Below are 13,484 nucleotides of genomic sequence, written 5' to 3' on the forward strand. Positions count from 1 at the left end.
ACCACTTTGGAAAACAGTTTGGTCAGTTCTGAAAAGGGTAAACACTAAGCTACCTAGTTATCCCACAACTAGATATTCGCCTAAAAGAAATGAAAGCATACAAATACTAGTACCTGAATGTTCACAACAGTTTTATTTGTAACAGCCTCAAACAGGAAACAAGTTAAATATCAATAGGTAAATGAATATAAAAATTGCAGCATAAACTTCCAAAAGTGTATACTTTGAATATATACAGTGTACTATAAATCAGTTAGATCTCAATAAAACTGTTAAAAAGGAGCCTTTAAGGTGAAATATCTGTATTTATATTCTATAACTTTACTAAATCTTTTAGGCAGCTTCAGCAAAGATCATTTGGACAAATAAGCAGATACGTAAATGAGATGACTAATGTACCCTTCACTGAAAAAAGGAAGATTAACACTGAACACTTAGTATGTGATGAACACTGTACTGAGACTTTTTATAGGATTATCCAACTTAATCCTCACAATAACCCTGGAGGCAAACATTATTATTCCTATTTTACAAAAGAAAAAACCTAAAGCTTAGGGAAAGGCTGAAGCCTAGAGTGTCATACAGATTGCAAGCAGTAGAGGTACTAGGATTTAAGGTATCTGTCACAAAGCTCTTAACCACTGTACGATATCACTTTCCCCGTAAGACCTAAATATTTCAGATACTCAGTATTTCATCATTTTACAAATTTATTTTCTATATATCCTTTACTGAGAAACAGGGCTAATAAATAACAGCAAACTCTAGCATTTATTTAGCTTACTGAATGAAGCTGTAGAATTCATAAACGACATTCTGTTATCAATGTCGTAAAGCTTTGATACAGAGAATGAAAAGAAAGCAGGTACCTTCCTACCAAAAGAGAGGGCACCAGGCCACTTATCAATATTCCCTAAAATAGATTTCTAAAATGCAAATAATCAAGAGGACAGATTTCCTCTGCCTGTATTTCTCAGGCCTCCTCTATTCTCTTAGAATCTAAGCCCATAGTTTCTGCTGAGGAAACACTGATCAGCTACATAACTATCCACTGGCCAGTGGCCTGGAGTGGAAGTGAACATCTAATCCAAGCTGACCCAATCACATTCAAATTGTGATGCTCTTAATCTAGCGATCCGTAAGAGTTGAGGTGGATGTTTTCAGACACAAGCACATGGGCATAGAATATGAGAAAATATAAAATTTCGTAAAATATAAAATGGTAAAGAGAAAATATAAGAGGGAAAGACAGAACTGAAAGATGGGAGAGGAGATGAATGATATAGCCTGCAGAGAGAGGGTCACTGCCTGATCAACTTCCCACTCAGCTGCATTTGCTTTGCCTGTACCACACTGAGACTTCTAGGTACATACTGCATACACACCTATCCCATTATGTTCAGGGGGATTCGTATTATGATGGTTATTGCTATATCCAACTATTTTTTTATTTCAGGTCTATAAATCAATCTCTAAAATATAAAAGTTCACTGAATTAAAAAAGAGATGTTTTCAGCTGGGCACAGTGGCTCATGCCTGTAATCTGAGCACTCTGAGAGGCTGAGGCAGGAGGATCATTTGAGACCAGGATTCAAGAACGGCATTGGCAACACAACAAGACCCTGTTACTATAAGACAATTTTTTTCAAAAGTAAGCTGGGCATGGTAGTGTACATCTGTGGTCCTAGCTACAAGGAAGACTGAGGCAGGAGGATCACTTGAACCCAGGAGTTGGGAGGCTACATGTGCTATGATCTTACCATTGTACTCCAACCGGGGCAACAGAGTGAGACACTGTATTCCTCCCCACCACCCAAAAAGAGGTAAGCTCCAAGGTTTTATAAATATAGAATACAACTATTTCTAGAAAATTTTAACTTTGGTATAACTAATCTACAAATTTAAAATGGCTTTTCAATTTCAAAACATCATATTGTAATATAAATAATAAATATATATAATTTTTATTTGTCAATTAAAAAAATAAAGTTTAAGATAGATTTTCAGATATTGTATAAATCTCTATGCTACTGACTATCTACAGTTTGGTTATGAATAACCAGATGAAAATATAACATTCATTATTTCAAAAAATATTCTTTTTAAGCAGTTTGAATTTTTTGCTTATTAAATGTAAGCACTATCAGAATTTCTAAAAATTGTATATAAGCTGATTACGAACAAAGGAGTTAAGATATCTCTGAGAAGTCTGAAGAAAAATATCTTTTTGGGTGTGGCTTTTACTTCAGCCTAGGCTACTAATCTCAAAGACTCCTGTAACTAGGAGTCACTGCTTTGCAGGTTCCTAAGCTGAACAAACGTTTAAACCTAGAACTAACAACTGACAATTACAAGTATTAATAGCTAGTCCTTAAAGCAAAAGAGAGGTATATTGAGATAGTGCAAAACATTTTATATACCTACACTTGCACAGAGAATGTTCTACCTGTCTAGGAGAAGGTAAACTCCTCAATGATGCAAACCCAGAGGAAACAGCAGAGAACAGTAATAGAAAAAGGAGAGACTTGCTTAGACAGCCAAAGTAATTGAAATAATTGTGCAACAAAGAAAATGACAGATGTCTGGACCAAAGCCCTTCAGCTTCTACTCATAAAATACTCCTCTTTCCATGATTAGTTTGGGGTGCCAATGGGAAATATTTTTTTTTAATTTCACAATCAACTTACAAACAGAAGCTTGATTGATCACATTTTAAATCAACAGTCACATATAAATATATATCTTTCAGTCAAAACAAATTCTCGCAAATAAGGATGGCAAGTTTGATAACCACGATTACTTGTTTTCATTAATCTTTTCCAAGATGTCTGATAAACTATTTAAAAGGTTCACTTAAATATTATTACTTATGTCCTTTAATTAAATATTAATCCAGACTATTTAGAATGTGTCCAGACATATTAGAGATAAATGAAAACACTAAACTAAAACGATTTACAAGCTGGGGCAGAAGGGACCTCTTTCAACCTGTTAGTAATATTGCAAGCTCAAAGTATTCTATTAAGACAACAGAGCAATGTGAAAAGCATGGTATGGGGACATAACTTTTCCTCACCTCTCTCGATAAACTTGTTTTAATAAGTCAAATTTATCCAGCTATGACCCACATACAATGAAATGCAGAAATTTGAAGAGTACAGTTAGGTGAGTTTGACATTGTCAGCCCAAATAGGGTACAGAATATTGCCATCACTTCTCAAGGTTCCTTTGAGCTCTTTGAATCGGTTCCATGTTCCCATCCCAAGCAATCACTTATAGGACGTCTAAGACCAGAGATTCATTTTGCCTGTAATAAAATCTCATATAAACAGAATCATACAGTATGTAGTGTTGTGTAACCTAGTATCTTTCACTTAGCATAATGACTTTGAGATTCACTCATGCTATTGCTGGTATCCAGTAGTTTAGTTTTTTGTTGCTGAGTAGTATGCCATTGAATGAATACAACACAATCTGCTTACCCAAAAACTTAATAGACATGGGATTGTTTTCAGATATGGGCTATTATTTTAAAAGCTGCTATGAATACTAACATATAAATCTCTTTATAGACATGTTTTCATCATTCTTGGAAATAAAAAGAAGCTGGGAAATAAAAATGCTGGGTCATAGAGTCAGTTAAGTATATGTTTACTTAATAACTGCCAAACTGTTTCTCAAAATGGTAATACAATTTTAAACTCCCATCAGCAATGTATGAAAGTTCTGGTTACTCCATGTCCTTAAACTTTGTACTGTCAGTCTTTTTCATTTTAGTTATTTTACCGAGTGTAAAGTAGTATCTCATTGTGGTTTTAATTTACATTTCCCTGATGACTGAAGATGTTAAGTACCTTTTCATGGTCTTATTTGTAAATTCACATATGTTCTGAAAACTGTTCAAGTCTTTTGCATTTGTTCCAGAGCAAAAGGAAACAAGCTGAGCACAATGAGAATTTTATTTATATATGAAGACACCACCCACAAAACACCAGGTGAACAAGAAACTGCACCCAGCTAAGCCAATTTACATAGAAAAACACACCATGCATACATGCACACACCTCAGAAACAGATCAGCTACTTCAGGTCGTATGTTATGCGCTACACTCACTCACATCAGGTCTTGTAATTTTCTGTCTGATTTCAAATAACCCTCCTTCCAACCACTTCACAAGTGACAAACTACAACTCTATGAATGCCCGTTTCCACAAGCAAACTTATAGTATTTTTGTATTCCTCAACCGCTCTGTTGTGGTTTTTACTAGTTTCCCATCTTTTCATTTCTCACTGCAAGTTTGTGGATGTTGTGTTCCTAACCCTTTTCCCCATAAAGTAATCCTTTTCTCCATACATCCTGGGGGTTTTATTGCACAATTTTTAACAGCACAATGTTTATTAAGAACACATATGTTGTATCACAGAAAAACTGCCTAAACAAGTAGACACCCTTGCCCTTTTCCTGATCTCAGGGTAGAATATTCAATCAACCACCATGTAGCATGACTTGAGCTGGAGCCTTTCATACATACCGTTTGTCAAATTGAGGAAATTTCTTTCTTTTCCTAAGCTTGCCAAGGGTTTTGAAGAAAAATCAGTTCTGAATTCTGTCAATAGTTTTTTCTGTATCTACTGATTTTATTACATGATTTTTCTATTTTTATTTCTCAATGCAGTAAATTACATTGATTGATATTTGAATTTTGACTCAATCTTACATTCCCGAGATAACCTGAACTCTGTCATCGTATGTACTGTTTTTTTTTAATATATTGTCAGATTCAATTTGCTAGTATTATGTTGAACTTTTTTATCCATATTCATGAAAGATACTGGTTGCAATTTTCTTTCAATGTCTTTAACAGGTTTTAGCATAAGAGTTATTCAGACCTCTAAAAGAAGTTGTGAAGTGTTCCCTCCCTTGCTCTTTTCTAAAAAAAATTTGTAAAAATTACCATTTGTTATTTCTTAAATATTTTATAGATTTTACCAATGAACTATTTGTACAAGGAGTTTTACTTTGTAAGGTTTTTAAAATTATAAATCCAATTTCCATATAGATTAAGGGGCTGTTCACTTCTGTTATTTCTTTTTCAGTCAGTTTTGGTAAATTGTGTTTTTATATAATTTGCCCATGTGTCAAATTTACTGGCATAAGTTATTCATTTAATTCATATAAATGAATTAAACAATATGCAATCTTTTGTGTTTTCCTTTTTATACCTAACATATTTTCAAGGTTATAGCATATATCAGTGATTCATTCCTTTTCATGACTGAGTTACACTCCCTTGTGTGTATGTGTAGTATTTCATTTACCTGTTCATCAATTGATGGGCATTTGGGCTGTTGCCATTTTTGTCTATTTTCAATAATGCTGCTGCGAACATTCATGGAGAAGTTTTTGTGCAGACACACATTTTCAGTTGTCTTGGGAACATTATTACTAGGAGTGAAATTACTGGGGAACGCTTAAGAAGTCTTATGTTGAATCATTTGAGGACATGCTAGATTGTATTCTAAAGAGGGTGCACCATTTTACATTTTTATCTGCAATGTATGAAAGTTCTAATTAATGTACACCCTCTTCAATGTGCATTAATGTCCCTCTTTCTGATTATAATAAATCTACTGCGCGTGAAAGAGTAACTCCTGTTTTTTTTTTTTTTTAATTTCCCTAATGACTAATTATGCTAAGCATCTTTTCATGTGTTTATGGCCACTTAAATATCTTTTTCAGAGAAATGTTTATTCAAATAATTTGACCAATTTTAATTGGGTTATTTGCCTTGTATTGAGTTATTCTGTAAATAGATTCCTACTAGATACTACAGATTTGCAAATATTTTCTCCTATTCTGTAGGTACCCCATAGTCTTGATTATTATAACTTACAAATTGAGGAGTCCAGCCATTTTTTTTTCCAAAATACTTCTTCTGACCCATTCTCTCTTTTCCTTCTTGAATGCCATTTACATGTATTTAGACCACTTGATATTAACCCAGAGGCTCTGTGTTTTCTCTTCCTCAATTTCTGTCTCTGTGTTTGCCACTGAATAATTTTTAGATGTCTTTAAGTTCAAACAACCTTTCTTCTGTGATCTTCATTTTGCTGTTATGCCGATGTAGTAAATTTTTCATCTAGATATTATTCTGTGCAGTTCTATAACTCTGTGACTTTTTTCCCTTTAAGTCACTGAATCTGTAATAGTTGCTTTTAATTCATTTCTTGCTAATACTAAGATATGAGTTATTGTAATTTCTTTTGAGAGTAAAAAGGTTTTTTTTTTTTTACTTGATATGGACCACATTTTCCTGTTTATATTCGCAAGTCCAGGAATTGCAACATATTGTGAATATGTTGTAAGGATTCCAGATTATACTGTCTTCCTTTAAGGTGCTGAGTTTTGTTCTGCCCAGAAGTTAAACTTACTGGCAGCTCTCCATTTTTTTTTTTTTTTTTTTTTGGAGACAGAGCCTCAAGCTGTTGTCCTAAATAAAGTGCTGTGACATCACAGTTCACAGCAACCTCCAACTCCTGAGCTTAAGCAATTCTCTTGCCTCAGCCTCCCAAGTAGCTGGGACTACGGGCACCCGCCATAACGCCTGGCTATTTTTTGGTTGTAGTTGTCGTCGTTTGGCAGCCCGGGCTGGATTTGAATCCGTCAGCTCTGATGTATGTGTCTAGTGCCTTAGACGCTTGAGCTACAGGCGCCGAGCCACTGGCAGCTCTCCTTAATCCTAAAAAGGCATCTTCAGAGCAATCTTTACTCTATAAGAAGGGTTGGCAAACTTTCTGTAAAGGATTAGACAGTAATTATTTTAGACTGTGCAGTTTGTATAGTCTCTATTGCATGTACTCAACTCTGCTGTTACAACCCAAAAGCAGCCAGAGACAATATATATTAAATATATGAGTTTCCACAGATGGCTACATTTCAATGCAACTTTATTTATAGACACCAGAATTTGTATTTCACATGATTTTCATATATCACAAAATATTATTAAAAAAATTTTTTCAACCAATTAATAATGTAAAAACTAACCTTATATCACGGACCATGCAAAGAGTCAATAGGCCAGATTTATTTGGTACATAGGCCATGGTTTGCCATCTCACACTCTGAGGTATAATTCCTGCTTTCCCCAAAAAATGGCTTTTCTGGGATTGCAGATTAGCTGCCCAGTGTGTTAATTAGATGTCTCTCCACCGTGAATGGGCTGGAATACACTAATTCTTAGCATAGTAAGACTTCCAGTGGCTTTTCTACTCTTGACTCCATAACATCCACTTTGTGGGAGGCCTTGTGGAGGACACCTCAGGCACGTGCACCCCGGCCCTCGGCCAAGGACCCTTGGAGAACGTACACATATTCTTTGGCTCCCCCTTTTCAGCCTTGCAGGTTCTAGCTACTTCTGCAGCCCAGAATGCCAATCTACAGCCTCCACTGAGCAGAACTTCGTTTTTTCTGCATGAGTTCTACTCCCTATGCCACAACCAAGAAATTGTCCCAGAGCACAAAGAAGGGGTAAACACGGGGCTCCCCTCATTTCTTTCCTTTCTTTCCAATGATCAGTGCTGAAAACTGCCCGGCTTTATGTATTTTTTCTTGTTTATAGCTGTTTATGGCTGGAGTAAAAATCTAATACCAGTAACTCTGTCACAGCTAAAAGCAGTTCAATAAATATTTGATGAATAAATGAACGACTAAACAAGCCTTATTTCATAAAGTTCTAAGTCTGTATGACTGTCCATGATCTCTACCACCTGTTGTTCACATCTTCCTATAATCCCTTCCCATTTGAGTGTGGGCAGAACCCGTGACTTGCTTCTAACCAAAAGAATGTGGGAAAGGTGATGTGATTAAGTCATGTTATATAAGATTCTGTCTTATGACCAGACTACCTCTAGACTCTATTGACTTGAAGTAAGCAGCCATGTTGGGAGAGTTCATGTGACAAGGAACTTCAAGCAGTCTTTAGATTCTGAGTGTTACTGACACCGATACCCAACAGATGATAGGGTCCTCAATCCTACAATCACAAGGAAATGGATTCTGCCAGCAACCTGAGTGACCCTGGAAGTAGATTCTTCCTTAGTCAAGCTTCGAGATAAGAACACAACCTGGCCAACACCTTGACTATAGCCTTGTGAGGTCCTAAGTAGAAGATCCAGGTAAGCCACACCCAGACTCCTGACCCACAGAAACAGGGATATGATAAATTCCTTCAAAGAAACATAGTGGTTCTTGGCCTAGCAAGAATGAACTTGTCTATCAGAAAAGAGGATTGGTCATTCACACAAGCATACTCAAAGAATAGTCAGGACCAAATGGCAAGACTTTTCAGGCACAGTATAAAAGACATGGTGGCTAGACCCAAACATCTAACTTGTCTTGTTCCTGGCATTCAGCAAGAGTTTGGCATATAAACACTTATCTTAATGCCAATGCTATGCTGCTCAACAAATGTGAGCTCTTCTTAATCCTGACAATTGCTGTTTAAATTGAAAATTAAAATGCCTGCTCTTATCAAACCCAAAATGCAACAAATCAGTACCAGGTTACTAGAAGAGAAAACAAGAAAAATACCAAGGTATCACTGGATTTGTTTGGTCTATGAAACAAACTTTTATTTAGGATATGCAATAGAACTGCCCACTGTTTTCACCTGATGTCACTAAATTTTTGAATCAAACTACTAATTCCCTTTTTAAAAATTCCACACATTATAGGCAACCTTTTGATTATGATGTACTTTTGCAAGTAGTATACCTATAGAATTAACGAAAAAAATCAAAGGAAAATAAAAGAAACACAAAGAGAAATAAAACAAAGGCAGCAAAATTTTAAGTGGCAAATCAGGCCAGGCACAGGGTACTGTAATCCTAGCATCCTGGAAGGCCAAGGCAGAAGGATCCCTTGAGCTCAAGAATTTGAGACCAGGCTGAGCAGAAACCCCCATCTCTATTAAAAATAGAATAACTAGCCAGGCATTGAAGTAGGCACGTCCAGCTACTCCATGGGAGGCTGAAGCAGGAGGATCACTTTACCCCAGAAGTTTGAGGTTGCTGTGAGCTAGGCTCATGCCATGGCACTCTAGCCTGGGCAACAGAGTGAGACTGTGCCTCAGAAAAAAAGAAAAAGTGGCAAACCCAGGTAAAAGGTATATATGGACCACAATCGACCGTTCTAACATAGGCTTGAATTTTTTTTCAATCTAAAAAAACTGGGAGAAATGAGATAATTTCCTCAATAGGGCAACCAAGTATAAAGCTCAAAAATGCCCTTAAAACTAATTAGAAAAAGCCTTAAAAGATACCATTTTCACTGGTTTGGTGAATAGAGAAAGAAAGCAAAGTAAATATCCAAATCTACATGTTGTAAAACATCTAACACTCTACAATTACATCGTATTTCTCTCCGAGAATCCAAGAACTACAAAAAAATCTCTACAAAAACATAAATTTTCTGATTCATCCTTAAAACCTTTTGGTTCTACAGACAATTACCATTAACTTTTAAATCCTCATTGCTCATTTATTCACTGAGTTACAAAGATCTCCAAATGTTAATACCTTTCATTATATGACATTTTTTAAAGAATCACATATGTTTAGCTACTTTCATTATAATCAATCAAAATGTTGATGTTTTGTATGTTAAATGTTTTTATATGTTAAAATGACCACCAATCTCATCAGAAACTTATTTAAGAATAACAAAGCTATCAAGATCAGTGGCAGATACACGTGATCCAGAATTCTCATTTTCACTTAACAGTTCAAATTTTATCAGTGGCAACAAATACTACGGGTTGTTTTCCTTGCAGTGAGAAATTCACTACACTCATTTTCAGAAAACATCTGACAAGTACCTAAATACGAACAACCACGGTTTGTCAATCATTCCTTCAAGTAAAATAATAATGTTCCACGAAAAAAGTGGCTAGGTCAGCTGGCAACAAAATAGTAACACAAATGCTTTTCCACAGGACAACCATACTACTGAATGCAACAGAAGTGCTTTGTGTGTACTTCCCATTTCATCACACAGGATTTTAAAAAGACACATGCTTGTGAGGCAAGATTATTAATAATTTGTACTGCTTCAACCAGAACAGGCTTAAATGAACCAGTATTCTTTTTACTGGTTCTAGTAAAATAGTTGTGAAGAATGCAACTGCTTTGAACTACGCTTAGGTGTTCAATTTTTAACCTGTTGTTTTTGTAAATCAATGCAAATATTAACACAGTGGGAAGGGCAAATAACTTCTCAGTATTATCATGGAAATAATTTGACCTGATAGATCCACTGAGAGGGTTTTAGGAACCCTCAGTGGTCCACAGATCACTTTGAGATCCAAAGTATGATATCAACCAAAATAATCCTTAGTCTTCCCTATCATTATAGACCATTTACACATTTAATCAATAATTACAGAGGGCTTATTATGTAGTGTAGGTAGGACAAAGACTCTGAGTATTTGAATGTCTTTGTGCCATTTACTCATGTATCCCAGGACAGTACCTGGCTGGTACACAGAAGGATCTCAATATCTGTCAAATGAATTGAATAAATAAATGGACAGCTATGATATATTTTAAACAAGATTTCAAACTCTTTCACAGTATATTTCTCTCTCACACAAAAATAATCTAATTATTAGAAGTATTTTATTATTTTCCAAAATTAACAGAAAAGACTTGTTAGGCAATATGAAGCCGCTACATTTAGGATGTTTGCGATAGTTTTTATCTTCACACCACTCTAAACTTAAATTGTTATATGTACAAGAATTTCTTGCTTTGTGTGTACCATGGTAACCAAAACTCATGAATATCTGAACCATGCGCTTAAGCTTTACATTTCTGTAGCAACTAAGATCTATAATAACATAGTACAAGCAAAGCACATTAGTGCAAATCTACCTGGAAATAAACTCTAATAACCTACACACTCAATTTCAGTAAAACGGGAAGGAAAAGCATCCTATGAATCATGAATGAGCTGCGGTAACTTGGAGAATAACTCTGAATGGGTATACCTAATGGGAATGAAAATCAGACACCTAAGTGACTTTTTCAAACTCTACATGCCTCTCTCCCACTAGTAACTACTATTTGAGACTCACTACTGGTGATCAACTAATAGAAGCATTTCAATCCCTCAATGGTATTTATGAATTGGGAGTGAGGGACAGAATAAAAGTAAGGTGACTAGGGAAATAAAGGACCAGCATTTTAAAACACACTGAGACAAAATAAGGTCACACTAAATTTGCCTGGTCTTTCTTACAGAGGTAGATCAAATCTTTGGACTTCCATCTCCTATCCCTTAATTCAATCAAAATAGCCTTAGAGTTGCCCATCAGTACTAGGTGGTCCCCCTTCTGTACTCGCATGCCCACATCTATACCCAGGATTTTTATTTCGACCTATAAAAATTAACATCAATTTTCAAAACTATTTTAAATATAGTGCATTCAGTCGTTTACATATTAAAAGTTTAAATGTTTCTGCCAAGAATTAGAAATAAAATGAAAGTTATTTTATAGACAAACACTAATGGATGCTTAGAAACTAAAAAAGTGTCATTGGAAAAAAATTACTTTAACAAAAAATTCTATACTAAGTCTATTTGTTAAGTATCACAACTGGTACAAATGGGAAATGCTATTTAACTATACCTTAAAATGTACTGTGATGTTCCAAGGAAGAGGTGAACTTGATGCAAGAAGATCAAATAGCAAACCAATTGGATAATGCCTAAAAATGAAAGAGTATATTTTAAGAGAGAATAAATATGTAAAGTTATAACTGCAAATCCAAAATAAATTTCCAGCATATGTTTTAACACCAAATGTCAGGGCTTTAATCAGAAGTCACAGGAAGTAACATTTTATACAGTTACATCTCTGGGCCTAAAAGGACATACATTAGGGGTCAGAAGGTATCAGGTGGTTTTCTTTTTTTCTTTTTATGAGACAGAGTCTCACTTTGTCACCCCCAGGTAGAGTTGTCATGTCATAGCTCACAGCAACCTCAGACTCTTGGACTCAAGTGATGCTCTTGCCCAAGTAGTTGGGACTAGCTGGGACTACAGGAGCCTGCCACAATGCCTAGCTATTTTTAGAGACAGGGTCTCACTATAGCTCAGGCTGATCTCGACCTCGTGAGCTCAGGCAATCCACCCACCTCGGCCTCCCAGAGTGCTGGGATTAGTAATGCGTGAGCCACAGCACCTGGCCTCAGGTGGTTTTCTTCCAACCATTTCATTCTTCAAAATATACAATGACATTGTGCGAAGACATTCTCCATTAGCTATATGCACTCTTAATATCACAGTACTACAGTATCTAATTATCACCCCATTTATAATGGGTAGTCACTTTTTTACAGTTTATCTAAATATGTTTGATTTTTAATACAAGTTAAAATTTTTAAAAATTGTAAGAACAAAGACAAGTACCTAAAAAGCATTCAAATCCCCCAATCTGTGGTTACTACTAACACTATAGCATATCAATTTCTGGTGTTCTTCCTATGCATACATATCTAAATATAGAATGAGAATAACCTTTACTAACTGTACTATAACATGCTTTTTTAAAATAATAGTATAACGCCAATGTTTTCCCAATCCATTCAATATTCTTCTGAAACTTAATTCTGAAGAATCTTTTAAAAATAAGTTTGACTTTCTAAATAAGAGAACATTTCCTAATATAACCACTACTCATAGTGAAATAAATTACTTAGTAATCAACAAACATGACTAATTCAAACCTTGAGATTTCAATGGACAAACTTTATTTTTTAAGTCATCCTTTTAAAGAACATAAAGTAAGACAGCTTTATTTAGTAAATCAGAATTAAATAATAACAGGTTGAGCATACCTTATCCAAAATGCTTGGCACCAGAAATATTTTAAAATTTTGAGTTTTTCCAGATTTTGAAATATTTGATTATATACCTACTGCTTAAGTACCTTAAATCCAGAAATCTGAAATGCTCCAACAAGCATTTCCTCTGAGTATTGTGTTGGCATACAAAAAGTTTGGGACATTTTGAATTGTGAATTTTTAGATTTGAGAGGCCTCAACCTGTAATCCCAGCAAAGGCAAAAAGAGGACTACTTCGTGTTACATACAGCTCTGTTTCTCTTTTCTTTTTTTTTTACAGTTTTTGGCCGGGGCTGGGTTTGAACCCACCACCTCTGGCATATGGGGCCGGTGCCCCACTCCTTTGAGCCACAGGCATCGCCCCAGCTCTATTTTTATCTATATAATCTCCATCTAGATTTTAGAGGGGCAAAATTTGAAAATATATCTAATTTCTCTCGAATGAGTAACTCTGACCAAGATTCAAATATTGGTTAATATTATTTAAGTTTGCTTATTTCTATATAATTATGGAAAGTCACAGGTTAGTAGAGATCATGTATTTCGTTAGAATGAACTCAGATGAATACCCTTAGTA

At 35.3% G+C, this 13,484-nt stretch overlaps 1 protein-coding gene and 1 pseudogene across 5 annotated transcripts in view; one reads left to right on the forward strand and one right to left on the reverse strand.

Annotated features, from left to right (window-relative positions):
* The window catches only part of LOC128585843 (glyceraldehyde-3-phosphate dehydrogenase-like), a 618,240-nt pseudogene that overhangs the window by 542,538 nt on the left and 62,218 nt on the right, over positions 1-13,484 (forward strand). The gene's annotated exons all lie outside the window — the stretch shown is intronic.
* The window catches only part of ATG5 (autophagy related 5), a 144,755-nt gene that overhangs the window by 78,291 nt on the left and 52,980 nt on the right, over positions 1-13,484 (reverse strand). For all 4 annotated transcript variants that reach the window (XM_053591182.1, XM_053591179.1, XM_053591180.1 and 1 more), the window contains one exon: positions 11,692-11,770. In XM_053591182.1, the coding sequence (XP_053447157.1) occupies positions 11,692-11,770 (79 nt within the window). The remainder of the gene's footprint in view (positions 1-11,691; positions 11,771-13,484) is intronic.

The sequence above is a fragment of the Nycticebus coucang genome, chromosome 5, assembly GCF_027406575.1.
Source record: "Nycticebus coucang isolate mNycCou1 chromosome 5, mNycCou1.pri, whole genome shotgun sequence".
NCBI classification, from domain to species: Eukaryota; Metazoa; Chordata; class Mammalia; order Primates; family Lorisidae; genus Nycticebus; species Nycticebus coucang.